The 19,454-nt window shown below is 51.7% G+C and overlaps 1 protein-coding gene across 2 annotated transcripts in view; it reads right to left on the bottom strand.

Moving 5' to 3' along the window:
- Positions 1-19,454, bottom strand: part of Nkd1 (naked cuticle homolog 1) — an 86,211-nt gene extending 66,757 nt beyond the window's left edge. Inside the window, exons 1-3 of one of the 2 annotated variants that reach the window (XM_004643391.3) lie at positions 19,242-19,454; positions 19,079-19,111; positions 18,315-18,448 (exon numbers count right to left, since the gene is read on the bottom strand). In XM_004643391.3, coding sequence (XP_004643448.1) covers positions 18,315-18,448; positions 19,079-19,111; positions 19,242-19,266 — 192 coding nt within the window. In that variant the 5' untranslated portion in view covers positions 19,267-19,454. The remainder of the gene's footprint in view (positions 1-18,314; positions 18,449-19,078; positions 19,112-19,241) is intronic. The other variant, XM_023703505.1, reaches the window with a different exon arrangement.

The following is a 19,454-nucleotide window of genomic DNA, read 5'->3' as shown; positions in this document are numbered from 1 at the left end:
TGGGCTCCAGCCACCAACAGCAGGAGGAGCAAAATGGAGACTTTCCAAAAACAAGACAAGGTCCAGCGGGACCCTGAGGAATCCTAAATTTAGTCCCTGGGGGGAAGGTGGCTACGTCTGAACAGTCAGGGCACCAGAGAGGTCCAGCATCCCTTGGAAAGGTCAACAAACCAAACAGGCCCTCCCAGGACACCTCAGCCCAAGCCATGGCAATCATCCTGGGCCAGGAGGGTGACTCACACACAGCAGCTTCCAATCCCAGCTTGCAGGGTCCTAGTGCTGTATGCCAGGCTGGGCAAGGAAAGGAAGTGTACCCATCTGACAGGTGCAGAGGCTGAGTGAAACCAACCCCTAAGGAAGCAGCACAGGAACACAATGTGTACAAGCGGTCCCCATTTCCACTTTAACATCAAGTTCTGTCCCTGGATACCGGTGTAACCTGGAAAAAGGCACATTACCATACAGAGCTTCAGTTTTATCATCTGTAAAATGGGAGTGAGGATGTCTACTTCAAAATGACTTGAAAAGACACCAATAAAATTTTAAGATCTGTATGTGAATACACACATTTTATGCATACACCTATATATGCATATGTATGGAGGCCCTACCTGGATAAATACAGTCCCCACCTGGTGGTGACAATACCCCACTATTCCTCAGAGATAGCCATCTTCCTTCTCAGCCCCTGTAGCCAAAGCAGGCCTGACCTATTTCCTTCAGAGGTATCAGACACTTATGACCCAGAATCACCAAGGCTGAGCCCAGGGTAGCTACTGTCCCCAGTTGTCCTGATGCACAAAAGGCCACTAGGAAGAGTTGCTAGAAACCCAGTGGCTGGATTCAAAGAGGCTACTGATGTCCACCACCGAGCCCTCCTCTCCCATCCCTTTTCCCCCTCTGTGCCTGTTTCTTCATCAGTGAAATGGAAGTAGGAAGGGCAGGAGCAGAGTCCTGTGGGGTGGAGAAAGCCTAGGAGAGTTCTGCACTCGGTACCTGGCTCCCAAGGAGCAGGCTGTGCGGAGCCCAATGGCTCGTGCTCTGTGGAAGGCGCACGGCCATGGAGGCAGCCTAGGGAAAGACTCCACTTCCAGGGTCCACAGAGCAACCACAGTGTCTGCGGCCTCGGTGCATGCAGTGGGAGATGTGCTATGGGATGGCTGGGACATCTTCGCACAACTCTGTTCTGAGGGTGGCAGAGGATGTGGGGACAGTTCAGTCCCTGCCCCAACCACTGCAGCGCTGTGCGAGGCACTGGAGGTCCCCACACGGCAACCTGCTGGTGGTGGCCTTCACTGCGCTTGCGCAGGCCATCCTGGCTGTGCCACTGAGCACCCATCAGGGCCCGGCTGAGTTGAGCATCTCCCCTGGGGCTGCCTTCAGAAGGAGGACTGGGGACACTGTAGGAAAATGACAGCTGCCCAGTGGCCACACGGTACGGTGGGAGTGGAACCAAAAGTCTTTCTCAAGACTGGCAAGTGTCAGTGACTTGAGCCTGCCTGGAGAACTTAAGATGTGGCCTTCCAGTGTCACCCCTGGTTCCCCAGCATTCTAGGGGTATGAGCCAGGAGGATCACAAGTGCAAACCCAGCTCGGGTGACTTAGCAAGGCCATGTCCCAAAATAAAAAGTAAACAGATCTAGGGATGTCACTCAGGGTAAAGGCCCTGTATTTTATCTTTAGTACTACAAACAAAGATGCTGGGTTCCCTGTTCTAAGATCACCAGGTTAGAAACACTGAGGCTGAGCTCTGCCTTTTGCAGGGCGAAGTGATCAGGAGGGATGAGCAGCATGGCTGGGATGAGGACAGTCAACTGCCCACAGCCTTTGGAACCAGACTGGGTATACCTGGAGGCTTTGGAATTGGAGGAGCCCCTGCTCCACAGTCTCAAGACTCTCCCTCCATGCTGCTCACACACCCTCACACAAGCTGTGTGAGGACCCCCATCACCAACCAAGGAGCCGCATGTGTGCCAGGCCTGCAGACCCAGCGAAGGGCCATGGAGCCCAGCCACTCTTGAGTCCCATCTCCCCAGAAGAAGGGCTGGCAGATGACCCCTTTGGCTAATTCTGTGACTTTAAGACTCTCAAGTTCATGCACTGCTCGTCACTGTCTCCATACCAGTCTCTTCCACATCAACTTACCCCCACTTTTCAAATAAACTTCTGGCACTGCTTTTGACTTGCCCAATTCTTTGTTGGAGCCAAGAAGGACCTGGAATACTTTCGATGGTTGAGCCATTTCTACAGGAACTACCCGATAACACCAGCACTGCCTTTTAATCTTCCTACTTGCTCTGGAGGTGGGTTTTTTGTTACTATTCCATTTAGCTGCAAAGAACATTGCGACCTGAGAGAGCCTAGATCCTGCCCAGGACCCACCAACCTGTCTTGGCCAACCGGAGAGAGAACAAAGAAGGTGCCAGCAAAGCAATGGGAGTGTGTTCAGGAACAATGAGGAGGCCTCAGCAAGGTTGAAGGCTGGGGGCGGGGGGTGGACATAGAGGTGGCCTGAATGGGAAGGAGGAAGCAGGGTTCCCGGTTGACGTGAGCAGTGGGCACATCTGCAGAAGTAGGAAAGCAATGACAATGCCTGTGGATGTAATAGCACAGAGATTCCTCAGAGCCAGGACCAGGAAAAGAGACAGGAATTCTGGGCAGAAATGTACATGAACGCAAAGCCTATGCACAGACACTGCAGGAGACAAATCCAGGTTCAATATCATAAGACATAGAAAAGCACCCACTGCCCACCCCATGGGCCATGATGCCATCAGACTCCAACTTCCCAAAATATTTACCAGAAGGTTCCGGGCACCAGACTCCATTCTGTAAACTTGGATGCTACTCGAGAGCCAAAATGATAGATCTCCTAGAGAACAAGATAAACTCTCCCTCACATTCTAAATAATGAAAGGGAGGTGGGGAGGAGAAGGAAATAAATCAACCCTCCCAACCGCCCAACTTAAAAGGGATTATGGTCAGCCACAAGAAGAGAGCACCGAGGCCGCATCCTTATCAGGCACGAGGCTGCTCCAGACACAAACAAAACTGTTGGCAGACATCCCTCTTCCGCATCAGGGGAGGGGAGCGAGGAGTCCTGATCTGAAAAGGTCAAACCCATCCTCCCAAGCACAACCAAGTGGACACCCACCCCTCCATTTCCGGGACACATCAGTCCCTTCCGTTCCGCACTAACAGCAGTTCAAGGAACAAGGCCCACAAACTGCTAGGATGGCCCAGGTTGAAAATGTCCCGCTGCACAGGCCCTCTGCACTCAAAAGCCCAAGCAGTGAGCTGCTTCAGCAGTGGGGCTGAAGGGAGGACCACTGCCTGCCCCCCAGCAATTCCCCGGGCATCCCCAGATGGAGCAACCAAGAAAGCGCTTGGCATGGGGGACACACTGTGAGTAGTGCTGGTGTCCTCAATTTAGAAGAGTCAGATGGAGGGTAGTGGCAGAGCCGGCACTGACCCAGACTTCCTAGCTCTCCATCCTGGGGCCTTCTCACTGGCACACCCAGCTCCTAGTTTCTAGCCCTCTGGGCCACACCGCCCCAGGTGAGAGCCTGGCTCTGATCCCGCCCTTCCCTGCTCTACCGTTCCCCCGCTTCTCTTCTCTTAGGTTGCCTGCTGCCTGCAGAACTAGCCCTAAGCCCCCCAACAGAGCTAAGAGCAGGTAGGTGCATTTGGGGGGCTTCAGGGCCTCCCTGAGCCATCTCATGGTACGCACTCCTAACTCTAGAAATGCAGTCCAGCTTTGCAAAGAGCTGGTCCAAGAAGCAGGCTTCTAGCATAATATTTTCCTCCCACGGAACGTGAGAATAAAGGGCCTTTTGCTTGTCTCCTGAAATAACTGGCTCTCGCCATAAAGCAATCTTCTGCCCAGGAAAAATATTTCTGTATAACTTGGTAACTCTATCTGCAGTTCCTTCTCTGAAAGTCAAAATCTTGGAGGGTGAAATACAGCAGGGGCAGACATTATGACAAGCTCATGAAGTCATGTCTACCAAAGACGGTCCCTCCTTAGTGCAGTGATTAATTTGCTGTTAACCACAGGGACTTTGTGTCTTAATATACTCAAAGCAAAGCTCCAGCTCACATTTCCACCAGAACAATACCCACCACCAGGCCCTGGGGTCCAGCCAGGCAGGCAGCAGAGCCACAGCTGGACTCATGAGTTGGGAGGGACTTGGGTGAGATCAGAGAACTCCTGCAAGTGGCCACAGTGCTCAGGTGAGCCATCCCCTGTGGTCTGTCCATGGCCAGAGAAGAGGTCCAGTTCATAAAATACATGAGGGATGTCCTACATCAGAGTAGAAAAACACTCACATCTAAAACAACCTGACTCCAGGACTCTAGGAAAAGCTACTGAAGCCTGCCTGGGACTTCATTTTCCCATCTGTAAACAGGGAAGATTTAATAACAATTCAGTATTCTTTCTGAACCTCTCTACCCATCAAACAGCAACGTTACTGGGGCCCTGAAGAGATGGTAACTCTTGGGGTTAATGGAAATCTCCTGGGACACACAGTGGCTTGAGCAGCCTTACTGGGCGACCAAGCATGTTCACTGAGCACTACCACATGCTAAGCCTTACGTGGCCCTGTGCATTATTTTATTTAATCCGAAGCCACTCCAAAGGGGTACTCTGCTCTCCATTCTAGAGGTCAGGAAATTTAAGAGGCAAAGCTCATACAGTCCAGTACAAACCCTGGTCTAAAGTCCACTGCCCCTCAAATTAGGAGAAGACGCACACAGCAGAGTTAGGGGAAGAGGCACTGTAGACACCCTGAGGCTGCAGTTAAAGGTGTAGAGCGCTCACCTGTGGAGGGAGACGCCATCAGCTCCAGCAGACTCCCAAGGGTCTTGTTACCAGTGCCTGAAGGTTAAGAACTAGATCACCCTAGAAAGGCTGTGAGCTAGAAAGAAACGCTTTGCTCCAGGTGGGCCACGTGGAGGAGGTGGCGAAGCCCAGCCCAGGCTCTCTCCAGACGCACTGGCAAGGAGTGCATCTCCCCAAAACAACAGGAGTAACCTGGGACTTCGCCAAAACCATCTCTTCCAGCTAAAGATAGAAGTGCAGGCTGCTGAGTGCCCAACCAGCAGCACCTGGACGAATCTGCCACGAGGGAAGCCGACCCAAAGGAAAGCAGAGCTGAAGACAAAGCTTACTGAGCCGGAAGTCTGAGCTCTAGATCCAGCTGCACCTGGAGTCAGCTCCATGGTCACACGGGCCAGTGACACCTTTGAATGAAACCGCTGAGACAGGCTTGAAACCCAGAGGGCCCTCACAAGTTCAAACAAGGAAGACTTGCACCTACTGAAGCACCAAGTCCCCTGAGGCTGCCTTCAGAGCTACCAATCGGGAGAAATCTGGCTTTGGCACAAAAGCAGCACAGCAACACTTGGTGATCACAACAGAGTATGCACTCTGTGTATCAGGACGGTGGAGAACAGAAACACACACGCTGATCTAAAGCCAACTACAGGCCAAATCCCATAAATGACATGCATGCCCAACAAAGGAGGAGATCAGCACAATAAATTCTGGGCTATCCTTATGAGGAAAGGCTAGAAAGTCATAAGAACAGTAAGATCATCTTCAATGCCATGGACTACTTCCAAGATATTCTGTTAAGTTTAAAAAAAAAAAAAAAAAGTAAGCTGTGGAACCAGATGTACATATGCAGCTTAGGCTAAACGATATGTTTAAGTCTCTGTTTCTTTCCTGTAACTGTCCACCTGAAGTGGATTACTAAGGTATCATACAAATACCGATGTTCCTCACTCCTGTCAGCAAAGAGGGCTTCTACAGACAAGCAGCTTGAGGAGGCTGAAACAGCAGGCGCCTCCGAAAGTGGAGAGGAATGGGGCTACCTGTGAACTGCATGCCTTTGGGACTAATTTGAATTTGTATTTATTCACGTATCATGTGCGAGTTTTAGCGCACACACAAAAAGTGAGACCCTTCCTGCAGGGCGGGGGAGAGGCAAGCAGAGGTCTTCAAAGGTACAGAGCAGAGGAGCTCTGCGTAAAGAGCTCAGTCCCTCTGCTGTTCTGCGCCCTCCGCCCAAGCTGCTGGGTGCTCTGTGCTTAGCCCTCCTGGCAAATGTTCCCTGAGTACCTGCCAAGTGCCCAACAGGACAGATGACCCTAGGGCTACAAGGGTGGGCCACAAAGAGCTGGCCCCATGGGCTTCTGTGCTCTGGCCTCAGTTTCCCCATTGTAGGAATAGCGATCCTGGCCAAGTTTCTGCAAACATTACCTAACTGACTGTTCCTCTGAGGAAGCCCTTGCAAACCACAAAGCCCCAGATAAGCACTGGCAGGATGAACTGGCACTGTGCACGGCGGCCGCCTCTAGCCCCTGCACATGGCGTGCCTTCCAGAGCCCAGATGAGAGCTGAAGACACAAGCCCTCACCCGGGAACTGCACCAGCAGCGGCCAAGCAAAATCTCCAGGCTTAAGAAGCCCCAGTTTGCAACAGCAGAAGCCAGTGCTCCAATCTACCCATCTAGAAGGAAGGCCATGTGCGTTCTCAGCCCTAGAGGCTGAGAGCTTCTAGACTGCAGTGTGGCCAGGACGGCTCACCGGACCACACAATCTATTTGTCCCTTTAACATCCTTCTTCCTTCCAGTTCTAATAGGAGGCACCAGACAGCCCTTTTAAGAAGAGGACCTACAGAGTTTTAAGGCATCACCGTGGGGAAGCGAGAGGAGGGCACACCATCAACCGAGGGCTTGTCACCAGTCAGGAAAAGTACTGGCTGCTCTGCAGGGTCCCCTCAGGTCCCCATGAGTCTACAAATGTGGGATGCCATGCCTTCCCCTAACACCCCCCCCACTACTGTGTGGTGCTGGGGTCTCACCTTCAAACCCAGTCTGCATGGCTGTCCCTCAGGACAGGGAGCTTCTAACTTAGAAAGTGGGGAGCAGGGAAACCACAGACTGGTAAACAGCTCCCAGGAGGGTCATGAGCTATTGGTCCCCAGCCCACAGTGAGCCTGACCCCACGCCATGACCCCCTCCAACACCTGTCTCCCCTCTCTACCCATTCCAGGAAAGCTTTTCCTACAACTGCTAACCCGTGCTAGCCCCTCACCTTTCACTCCCATTTTAATGTACTGGCCTTTTGAAAAGTCCCCAAATTAATACACGTTCATTTTTGTAAAGTCAAGTGTGTGGAAATACCTAACATGCAAAGTGAAGTTCTTCTCTCTGATCTTTGACAGGCTATCCTTCCAGACTTTTCTCTATGCACCTGCAAACATGCAATGACATTGGCAGACTTCTGTATACAGCAGTCCCTCTGTGTATGCTGGGGACTGGTTCCAGGAACTCCGCAGATGCCAGAATCTGTCGATGCTCAAGTCCCTGGCATAGCATGGAGTAGTATTTGTACACAACCTGCACACATTCTCTTGTACACTTAAATCATCTCAGGATGATATGTGATACCTAACAGGATGCAAATGCTACGTAAATAGTTGCTACACTGTATCCATGAGGGAACTACAAGAAAAAAGGAGTACCAACTTTTCTTTTTTTGACTTTTCAATTATAGTTGGTTGACTCTGCAGACATGGAACTCACAGATACAGAGGCCAGGCTCTATGCATGAAACAGGCCCACCAAGAACAACTATGCATGGAGCAGGATCATGGTCTTCTTATAATTATGTCCTTCCTTTAGTTGGCAGCTTTTCTTGATTGACTTCCTGCCAGCTCATGAGACCCCAACTCATCCTGCACTTACGAGGTGCAGAAACCCATGAAACAGTTGCACCACTGCTTGTGAGCCTGTCCCCTAGTGATGAGCATTTGAGTTGTCACCAATCCAGCATCCTTCCAGTAACAGAGATGAATGTGCCTTTGCTGATGTGCAAATACTTCCCAGCCCTGGCCCGACCCAATGTAGCCTTGCCTCTGCTGTCACCCCACCAGGACAGCTCTTACCAAACCAAACTATGACCATACTCCAGTGGTCACCTAAGTGCAATGGACACCTTTCTTTTCACGCCTTTTCTTTTTTCTTTCTTTTTTTTCTTTTCTTTTTTTTTGTAATCTCCACTTATCAGTGGCTTCTCTCTAAACCATATTCTGTCTGATATGAATCCCACCCCCAGTATTTACACCCTGTGCACCGCCTTTCCCTAAACCCGGACTGGACCTGTACTCGCTCTACCCAAGAGAACACAGTGGCCTAAACCTTCAGAAGGGCTGGTATTTGCACCTTTGGCACTCTTGGAGATGCGGCCACCATATGATTCTGACCATCTGAGATGATCAAGCTATAAAGGGAGCCCAAGCTAGCCATAAGTGAGGCCATCTGCCCGACATATCACCAGGCATAGCTGTCTCAGACAGACCACTTCAGCTGGGCCAGCAGAGCCACAGACAAGCCGTCCTGCCATGCTTTGCCTGAACTGTATTTTCTTGGCAAATCACAAACTGACTCAGTGACTTCCCACTGCCACTAGGCCCGTGTGCTCCCCGTCCAGCTCATGCTCTGGGAGCTCTGGATGTCTTCCCATTTCTCTATCTGCTAGGGAACAATTTGCTATCATGTGGCCATGACCTCAAGTAGGAACTACATGTTATAGTGGCCATCTGTCTACGGCTTGGGGTATAAATATCTATGTTTCTAGTAATACAGAAAGTAACACAGAACAATATTCATTCTTACTGTATGTGACACTATTCTCACACTTTTATTCTTTTTCATTTTTCTAAACTCTGCTCACTAAACTGAGTTCATTTCTAAATCAAGTGTCCTTGGGCAAGGTGGTAGACTTCCTTAACGCTTCAGCTTCTCCGTAGGTAAAGTGAATATACTACCAACACCTACTTCACCAAGGTCCTATGAGAACCGAGGATGTGGCATCTGTAGGTACCCAGCAAACAGCACCTCCCACCCACAGGCCAGGACACACAGATGAAAGTTAACAGACGCAGTAAGCCTGCAGTCACAGAACAGCAGGACAGGAGACCCATGCCAAGAACTGGCTGAGCCAGTGTACTTCTCGGACTTCCCAGGACAGGGGAGCTCAGAGAAAGCCCCCAGCACTCTCTGAAGAGGCACTCTGTTCTTGGCTTACAGGGGTTTTCTTAAATCAGCTTTTTGCTTTTGCAGTCTATCTGGACCACTGGGGGAAAGAAGGGCAAAACAACAAAGTCAAGGTCAACAGCTACCCTGCAACATAGCAGAGAGGCACAGAGTGGGCATGCTGGCCCTCAGCAGCATCCCAAACCTACACAGCGGAGGTGCCGCAAACAGGGGTCTAGCCCCTGCAGCCTTCTGAATTAGAAAAATACCCTCAGCATGAACCCACTGGGAGGCTGCAGCCTGGCCCAGCCCTCATCTGTAGCCTGAGTGCACGTGAGCCCGCCCTGCTGACAGGGGCCCCTCACGCTCAAGGCTCGGGCATCCTGCATGTGGCCACCAGACAGCTCCAGAATGACACTACTTCTACGTCTTCCCCCTCCTTCCCATACCTGGCTAGAATGAAGAGAAGCTGGGGTCACAGAGGGTTTGCAGCATAAAGCCATGGGCTCCCCATGGGCCGCAACACAGAGCAGCTCCACGTACCCCCAACAGGCACTGCCTGCTCCTCGGCTGGATCTCAGGCTCCTGGCTCAGCATTTCAGAGGCATGATTCTGGCCTGAGTCATTCTTGAAGCAGGGACTCTGCGCAGCACCCGTGCATGCCTCGGCCCATGCACTTCCAGCAGCAGCTCATGCCCGGAAGGCTCTTGGCAAACCCTCCATGGGCAGGCCACCTCCAGCTTATTCTCTGGGTCTGAACAACTTCACTGCCACTCCTGAGTCCAAAGCAGAATCTCCTCCGACCTCTTTCACCGACCCTGTTCTTTTCCTGCATCGTACTTGGCACACTGGTCACCCGCTCAGCACACACCTGAGTGACTGCTAGCAAACAGCATAAGAAGGCTGCGAGGGACTCAGGATCTGCTTTATCTTCCAGTTTGCTGAAATGGGCTTATTTCACCCTCAGCACAACTCTCCAAGGTAGGAATCATCACTGCATCCTTTCCACAGATGTGAAGACTGAGGATTCAAGATGAACTATTAGTTGGCCCAAGGCCACCTGGTAGCGAGAAGCTGCCTGAGACTTGGACTCAAAAGGTCAGACTCTTTCAGCTCCATCACACTTCCACCACCTTTTCCAGACATGTGCTAGCCCAAAGTGCATCTTCACTGTATTTACCCCACCTTTCTTCCCACACTGTTCTCCAGACAAACTGCAACCCTCTGCCATAGCTTCATGGCACTGAGCTTCGGCTAGAGCTATAGCCTCTGCTCTGGATGCAGCCCTCCAGGCTGGACAGTGAGCCTGTCTCCTCATCCATACCATGAGAAGCACTCCAGGAGGCAGGTGCAAGGATTCAATGAGACAGGGAACACAGGTGCATCATTACACACAATGCTCAGACTGTCCTGCACTCCCCTGTGTGTCCCATTGTCACTCACACACTGATACCAATCACCATTACCACCACCACAAAAACACTGAGGTCTCCATCAGCAACTGCAAACCCCCAAGTACTACGGCCCTAGTTGGTGGACAGTTTTTTAAATTGGGAAGGCTTTGCCTACAACTCCAGATGCCTGTCAACAACAGTTAGCTGGGGCTGAGAGGCCCTGTCCCATTGAGGCCAGGCATACATTTCAGGGCACTGCAATCCCCACACCTGCCAGCTGGTCTCTTATGAAAGGTCTCACAGGGCCTCTCACACAGGACCCATCACTTATCTTCCCTCTGGAAAAAGCCCAAGGCCCACAACATAGCTAGGAAGGCTGCCAGGTGCATGCCCGGACCTCAATCGGGATCTCAAATAAACTGTCCTTTTTTTGCTGTAAACCTTTCTCTCCATAACTGGTCCACATATCAAACACAGATATGACCATAATGCACCCCACTCTCTACAGCTCACCTCTGGGTTTCAGCTTATATTGCATCTCCCCCAAGACCACCTCTGACACCTGCAGGTTGGTACTCTCTGATCTAGATCCTGTATCCTCCAACCTTCCCTTTAACATTGTCTTCATCTCGCAGTGTCTGTCTTCCCAAACCATGAGCCAATCTAATGAACAAACATCCATGCAGAGATCCAAAGCACAACATTTACATATCAAATACAACCACGTTTTAAAAGAGTACAGTGATGCCTTGGTATCCACAGGGGATTGCACTCAGGACCCCCTGTGGATACCAAAATCCACAGATGACAAGCCCCTTATATAACAAGGCTCAGCATTTGCATATAACCTACGCGCACACTCCTGTGGCCTTTAAATGATCTCTATGCCATTTATCCTGCTTAAAACAATGTCAATGTTATGTAACTAGTTGTGGAACTATATCATCTAGGGAGTAATAACAAGTAAGAGTCTGTGCGTGCTCAGCACAAACATTTATTTTTAATATTTTCAATCTTTGGTTGGTTGAACCCTTGGATATGCATTATGGATGGCCAGCTTCATAATCTATAATGACAGAAGGAGACTAACTTTAGGAGTGCAAATAAATTGAATACTAGAGAATCTAGCAGTGAAAACCACCTATACAGTTTATATATCAAACCAGCACAGAATGACTTGGTCTGTTAACAGCATTTGATATAATTCACTAATTATTCCTGATTTATAATTCTTCATGAGCCAGACGTGGAAACAAGTTTCCTTAAGCACATAAACAACACACAGGATACTTAATCACATTAAACAGAGTACATAGGAGACCGGAACCAATGCAATAAGAGAAGAAAAACAGACAAGAGACAATAACAAGAGCTCAGTTCCACCCATTCTCAACGCTGTGACATAAGAGTGATGTCCTGTTCCTCATGATTTCCACACCATCCTAAGCACAGTGCCTGGCATGGTGAAGGCAGCTCACTATTTGTAGAGTGAATAAACACCCAGATGATGTCAGATGGCTCAAAAAGCACCTAGTACTTCTTTGGAGTTGTGTATCACTACTCAAACTGTAGAATTTATCTTTTAAAGGATTTATCTTTTCCTACTAGGTGGTAAGTCCTGTGAAAAACAGGCCTGTGCGCTCTGCTCAGAACAAGCAGATCCCTGGCATTAAGTGAGCATCCGCATGTAGTGCGGCTACCTGAAGGTCTGAATAAATGCGCTCCAAGAATGGGGGCTGAGCAGAATGATTGTACCCTGCCCCTCGGTGCAGAGACCTCTGTTCAGAGGTGGGAGGGGCCCTTCAGCTGAGGTCACCCCACTGGGCCCTTAAAGGGTCCTGGACCCCCAGTCCCCAGCCCACATAGCTCTGTAAGCAAGGAATGCAAACCCCAGATTGGCTTCTTGAAGCCCACAAAACACACACACACACACACACACACACACACACACACACAAAGCACGCACACACGCCCTGCCCAGGCGGGCGGGCAAGGCTCATGTGTGCCTCTCTCAGGATGACTTCAGCAGAGGGACTTGAGGCTTTCCTCCCCACGCCCGTGACCAGCACCCACAGGGATAAACAGCTCCTCCACTTGCCCGGGAAGCAATCAAAGAATTACTTATGTCTCTGGAGTGTGTGTTTAGAAAAGGCCCCCACCCCACCTGGGTTTGGCAGGCAGGCGACATCCCCGGGCTGCCCTTCGGGAGTGTGCGGGCCTTTGGTCCAGGCCCTGAAGGAAGCCGCCCATTCTTCATGCAGAGTCTGAAGCCATAAAGAAGCAGGCAGCGTCCCAGAATAAACGGAGCGGGGTGACATCAAAGCCCTCCTTCCAGATTCAACAACTGAGGCCTTCAGCGCTCCCTGGCATTTCTTCCAGGATATTCTGGGCTCCTGCCTCAGTTCTCCCTCAGATAGAAGGGCAGAGTGAAATTTTTCCTTCCTTGGCAGGGGGGTAGAGAAGGAGAAAGAATTTCTGTGAGAGACAAGAGCTGTGAAAGGAATGATGACAGACAGACAGACAGACAGACAGACAGACAGACAGACAGACAGACAGACACAGAGGTAGCAGGGGAGGTAGCAGGGAAAGTGCCTGCCTTGGAATCGAACAAGTGACCTAAAAATTTCACATTTCTAAACCAAAGTGAGTGTGAATCCACAGCAGTTGAGTGAAACTGCAGAAATCGTAAGCCGAGAGGATTCTAGGACCCTGGACTCACCTGTGTCACTACACTATCCCCCCCCCCCATGGAAGGGTCACTTTGCATGTCCCTTTCTCTGGGTGTGGTACACCCAGGCAAGGAAGCCTCTTCCCTCAGGCATAGGCACTCTGCAGTTCCAGGACAAGATGGGTTCCCTCTAGGGCCAGCAGTCACTGCCTCCTGCCCCTTGGCCCTTGGGGTACCATCCTCAGTCCACCAGCAGCCGCTCTCCTAACCCAGGCTCAAGCTCTCCATAGCCAAGTTTCTGATGCCACAGCTGACCTCTTCCGACACCTACCTCTTACTCTTTGGTATATCCCCAGTGCCTGGCAGTCAGGGAATTATTATCAAGGATGAATTGTTATTCATTATTAATTAATAATTATCTAGTTAATCAGGCTGACTGTCTAAAAAAGGCCCATTCTACTCTTTCACTCAGCAGGACCTCAGAAGCTAGAACTGGGAAGCAGGAATAATGGGGAGAAGCCAGCTGGGGAAAGAGGGAGCACGGTGACTTCATAATCTAATTTCTGCTAGTCTTTCCTTCTATCCTTCATTCCGTATATGCTAAGTGTCTACTGTGTGCCCTGAGGACACCACAGGTGGCTGCTTCTTTTCCTCCATTTTACCTTCTCACCCCACTTCTGACACCTTCCCTCCACAAGAGGGGAGGCAATAACCCTGTGTTCTCAGTCCTTGCAGGCAGGGCACACACGGATGCCTCCTGGATTCGATTTTCCCTCAGTTTCTGACAAAACATGCATGTACAGGGGGATTCCTGATGACCAACAGGAATGTGGCCTGGCTCCAGATTAGGAAGGATGAAGACAAGGGAGTCCTGGAATCCTCTACCAGCACCCATGTCACAAAGATGTACCACAGTGCCACCAGCAGCAGCCCCACAGGACCAAACCTAGGGGAGGCCAGCAGCCTACTGGCTCTTAACCCAGCTCAGCTTCCCTAGCAGCTCCTCCCTATTCCCTGTGGTAAAGAAAGTGAAGTTGGGTTGCGAAGCTGCCCCTGGTAGTGAAGAATCAGCTACCTGTGGTGCTCACGGCCAGGGAGAACCACTGCCCAATTCCTCCACACCAAGTCTTCCACCAGCTGCAGAGCAAATCATCTTTTAATTCTGAAACACCAAGTACTTAATTTATGTTCTACCTCAAATGTCAAGTCCACCTCCCGGCACATAGCTTTGAAACCACGTAAGGAGGCCTAACACTTTCCATATGGTGAAGACATGGGGCCTTTTAATTGTGCCAAGTGGTATCATTCAAGGGTAATTCCCCTGGAATCCAGCATTCGGGCAGCAGCTGGGCCAGCCTCCAATCTCATCACCCAGCCCTGCCCATCCCCATGGGCTCCAATCAGGCCTGCACCTTCCTAATCTTCCCCAAATATCAAAATGTGCTAGGTGCTCCCTAATCAAATTACCAAACCGCCTGGCAGCCGCCTTTGATCTAACGGCAGGCTTGCCTGGCCTGCAGCTCACAGTGTATTTCTGCAGGCAGCTCTGCTATAAAAGAACAAAAGGGTCAACCTGGGGGTGGGGGGTGTCTTAAACCTGCTTGTGCATAGTCACACATGCAGACACACATACACACCACGTGAGCCAGGAGAGGCGCAGAAGTCTGCATCGCCATACTGTCCTGTCCAGCACCTGAGTTCGCCCTCTAGTCTGTCATCTGTTAAACCTTCGCATTCACCCATTGCTTTTCCCAAGCCCAGTATTTCCAATCGGTCTTCTTTTCCAACTGCCTGTTGCTGCTGTGCATTTCCAAGATTCTCCATCACATCTCTGCGACGACTGTGCTTGTTTTCCTTCCTTGTTCTGTGCACCACATGGCTCTCTGGCATGTGCATGGCTCGGCCTATTGTTCTTCTTTCAGATTACTTGTAGCCTCCCTACTTCCCCTTACTTTTCTCCTATGAGCTCGTGTGCCCTTGGATTTTATCATGGTCATGGAAGGGGCAAAAGCCCAGGTCTTTGCCTGGGTCCTTCCAAGTCAGGGGAATGGGAGGAGGCAGATAGCTGTGCTTTCATAATCCCATTCTATGCACCTCCATCTCCATCCAGGTTGTTTATGAAGAGTAATCTGTTGTCACTCTACTAGGCATAAAAATAATAACACATCCATTTTGCAGAGGAGCTAATTAAGGTGTAGAAAGGCAAATGTAACCAAGCCTGACCTCAGTGCTATCTGCAGTTAGGAGAGCAGGCCCGGGTTTGTGGCAGCCTGGTTACCCTCTCACACTCCAGGACCTTGCATGCAATGAGAAACCATCCTGGACATTCACCGAGTTCCTCAGACCCACAAGGGAAGGGGACAGAAGAGCAGCCCCTTGCACTTCAGCCGGCACCACCCCGGCTCATCTCCACATGCTCGCCAGCCAGCTGGTGCCCCCCCATGAGTCCATGCGCACCCTCCCAGTCATACTCTGGTGCACAGCCTCTCCACATATGACCTCCTCTCTCCTAGAAAGTGCTCCAAGGAGGGAGAGATGCTCAGTCCATACCAGCTGGCAGGCAACCCCAGAGGGTTACGGGGAGATTAAGATAATGTAAGCAAAGTGCTTGACATCCACAGGCACTTAATAAATAGTAGCTGTCACTGCAATAGTAGTAATATCAGTTGGATAAGCCACTAATGTGTCCCCAACCACTTGGTGACAGGCCAGGTGGAGGAGAGACAGAAGCCATCCTGGAGACAGGCTGGAGCTGGCTGGAGGACACTGCCAGCCCTGGAAGCCAGCACACGTTGGAGCCCACGCCCTCCTACACACCGATGATATCACAGGACAGCCTGCCAGCTGCCCCTCCAGTGCTGGCGGCACTCAGGAAATGAAACAGGGCTGGGGAGAGTCCACTATTGTCCCTCAGGGTCCCCAAATTTGGGCATTCAGTCTCATATTCACAGTGCTGACCACTTGTACTCAGCATTATTCTCTGAATCCACTTTCCACTATCTCTTTAACTTAGCTTCATCCTAAACAATCGTATCTATGAAATCATGGGTTTGATGGCCTATTTTTTTTCTAATTAAAAAAAGAGGTAGCTATTAAGATTAAAAGTGCTCCTCCAGGCACCATTCACAGGCTTCAGGTCCACCCCACACCTGGGGCTCTCCATGACCATCTCCCAGGGAAGCCTCGTCTTCCCTAGCTCTGCACACCCGGAAGCTGAGCCATCTGGACCAGGGCAGGTGAGGAACCAGGCATTCAGGCGCAGCCACTAAGAATAACTCCCACGGAGGCAGAGAGCCCTGCTCCTCAATGTCTTTGATGACTGGGCCCACCCTCCAGCCACCCAACACATGTCATGCCGATGGCTCTATGCCTCACATCTTCAAAAGTACTTTGAACAAATATTAATGACCCCTCAGCGTTTCTCTGAGAGGGAGTGAGGGAGGAAGGGGGACAAGCACCATCCCATGCTGTCCTCAGCTGGAGGAAGAAACCAAGCAACAAAATTCCATGACTTCACCAAAGCCACAGACTTAAGCTAGGGCCCCCTCCTCACCCTCCCTCATTTCCCCCAATGGCAACTTTTACTGGCTTGCATTCCTCTTGCTGGGAACACTACTATTTAATTAAAAACGACAGACTTTTGTTTTCCTCTCCTTCTTTCCTCCCCCCACCCCATCCTCTCAGACTGGATGCCAAGGAGACCCACCAAAAACATGCGGGTAACATTTGTTATGGCTTTGAAGATAAAAGTCAATTGAAGTAAGCCCTCGCTGTATTTCAAGTTTCCCCTCTAGCATGGAGCAAAGCTGCCTGGCAGTTTAGGAAAGAAGAAAAAAAAAAAGGAAGGACTGCAAATAAATGTCATTCTGCAGGAATACTTTGTAAAAATAAACAGGCTGAAAAAACCCAAAACTTGATTAATGGAAATCCACTCACTTGGCCTCTGTCTTGAGCTGCAAATGCATTTGTTCATATGGCTAAACTGGATCGTGTTCATTGGCCTTTAAATAAATAAGTAGATGAAAAACCAGAGATGAAGGGGAAAAAAGAGAAGTTTGTAGTTCTGTTGTTAAAGGGCTAGACTGCAATGCTCCCCACCCACCACGGCTTGACCTTCCACAGGGACTAGCAGCTCCAATTCCAACCCAGCAAAGAGACAACTGGAAAAGAGAAAGGCCCCAACCAGACAATGTAGGAGGAAGAGCAGGGGAGCGCTTCTCCAGGATACAGCACAAGTGTACGGGCCCACCTCCCGGCACAGGCCCCTGCCACCCAGCCACCAGGTCCCACCATCCAAACCCACACACATCTAAGTCTCCATCAGGCTCTCCCCAGCTAAGACCAAAGAACTAAGTGGACTTGAGTCTCAGTCTGTTTCCCTCTAAGTTAAAAAAAAAAAAAATTAAATGTCACATCAAAAAGTTGATTCATCCTTTGATCCTCAGCTTGCGAGAGTTCCACGCAGCCCATCTCAAAGCCCCGTGCAGAGTTATGGAGCTCATAGGACATCTGTGAACACCAGTCCCAGGCCAGGAGCTGGGGCTGCTCTCACTCATTCCCCTGTCACACTCACTGCTTCTCTGGAAACAACTCCAGCCTCCGGAACCTGCTGGCTGAAGGCACAGGCTGGTGCCTGGACTACGGCAGACCAGCGCCCTTTCTCCTGCAGGCGACACTAAGGACCCTGCTGGGTGTCTCTGTCCCCTTGCTCTCTACTCTAATGCCAGATGGCACTTATGAAAGCTACACACACTCGGGTGGCGGGTGGCCACAAGATCCTGGCGGGTATAGCCTTGCCTTCCACCAACACATCCCTATGGCCTCTCCATCTCCCTAGACTCAATAACTCCAATTCCTTCCCACCCCTGTGGAGCGGGATTGAATGCTGGCCACAGATACTAAGTAGAAGTCACAGCAGGCCCTGAAATCCCACCAGCAATCCTTGCTTATCAACTGGACCTGTGGCACCTCCTCACCTAGGACACTCTCCCCAGGTGGCCCTCTGCCCCCAATTGACAAGACACAGGTGTCTGCATGACCTCTAAGTTTCCCCAAAGCAGGAGGACACAGGATCATGCTGGTAGGGCAAGGACAGATAAGGACTTCTGGACCTAGGCACTGTGTTAAGAGGGTGCTAAAAGTTGGGATGTGGAGACTCCTCCCTGAGGCTCAAGGGGTGAGGGGATGGTACAGGGTGGGGACCATACCCGGGTGCCTCGACCAATGGTGCCTGCCAAACGCAGCTGCCGAGGTCCCGAGAGGCCGCTGGGGCAGCGCTGCCTCCCGATCCACTCTTCGATGCCTTTCCGAGCCCAGGCAGCGCTCACCGCAAAGCTGTCACCTGGGACAAGAGACAAGAGGCCCCTGAGTATGCCTCCTTCCCTCAGCGGCCCAAGGAAAGTTACCCCTGGGGAGGGAAAGAGTGGGCGCGGCTGCCCAGTAAAGGCGCTCACAGGTTCAAGGGGTTCAAGAGCTGGGATAACTCCAAGACAGCGGTTACTCAGGACAGGCAAATCACCAAAACCTCATCAAGAGAGGGGTGAGACAGTGGAGAGGAGGGGTTCAGGGATCAGAAGAAGGAACACTGGAGGCCCCAACTGCAGAAAAGGGGTCTGAGGTCAGGAGTGAGGGCGCCGTGGGCACGGGAGCCCAGATCCCGAGGGAAGGGACTGCGGCCAGAAAGATGGGGGTAGAGTCTTAGGGTAAGGGACTTGGGGGTGTGATGAGCGGGCGCAGAAGCGGAGACGCAGGAGGGGGAGGGGGTTAGGGTCAGAAGTGGAAACGCAGGACCGCGAGGAGGGGAGGAGACTCGCAGGAGGAGCGAGGACCGCTCCGGCAGCGGGCTTGGGGGTCTGGTCGCGTGAGTTGGGGTTGGGGTGGCTCCGGTAGCTAAACCCAGCGCGCTGGGCCCTTCGGCCGCCCGCCGCCTGGGTGCCTCCCCATCCTTCCCGGTGGCCCCGCGCGCCCCTACCTTCCGGGCTCTCCCTGCGCTTGCACACGGCGGCTGCAGGCACATCGCGCGGGGCGGCGGCGGCGGCGGCGGCGGGAGCCGGAAAGAAAGGAGAGGGAGAGAGTTAGCAACGCGGTGAGGGGACGCGGGCCGGGGTGGCGGCGCGCGCGGCGGGGGCACTGACCCGGCTTGGAGTGAAGTTTCCCCATGCTGGGGGCGCGGCAAGCGGGACGTCCCTAAGCCATGCGCCCGGCCCGCGGGCCCTGCACCTCGCCTCGCTTTCCTCTTCCCAGAGCAGCCCAGGAACCCAGCAACCCCGAGGCGGCGCCGGGACGCGCTCCTGCCGCCGTCGCCGCGGCCCGACTGACGCCCGGGCGCGCCGAGCCCCCTGCCCGCC

The sequence above is a fragment of the Octodon degus genome, unplaced genomic scaffold, assembly GCF_000260255.1.
Source record: "Octodon degus isolate 3935 unplaced genomic scaffold, OctDeg1.0 scaffold00173, whole genome shotgun sequence".
NCBI classification, from domain to species: domain Eukaryota; kingdom Metazoa; phylum Chordata; class Mammalia; order Rodentia; family Octodontidae; genus Octodon; species Octodon degus.
Note: the sequence above shows the minus strand (reverse complement) of the source record. Positions and strands in the feature narration are given on the sequence as shown.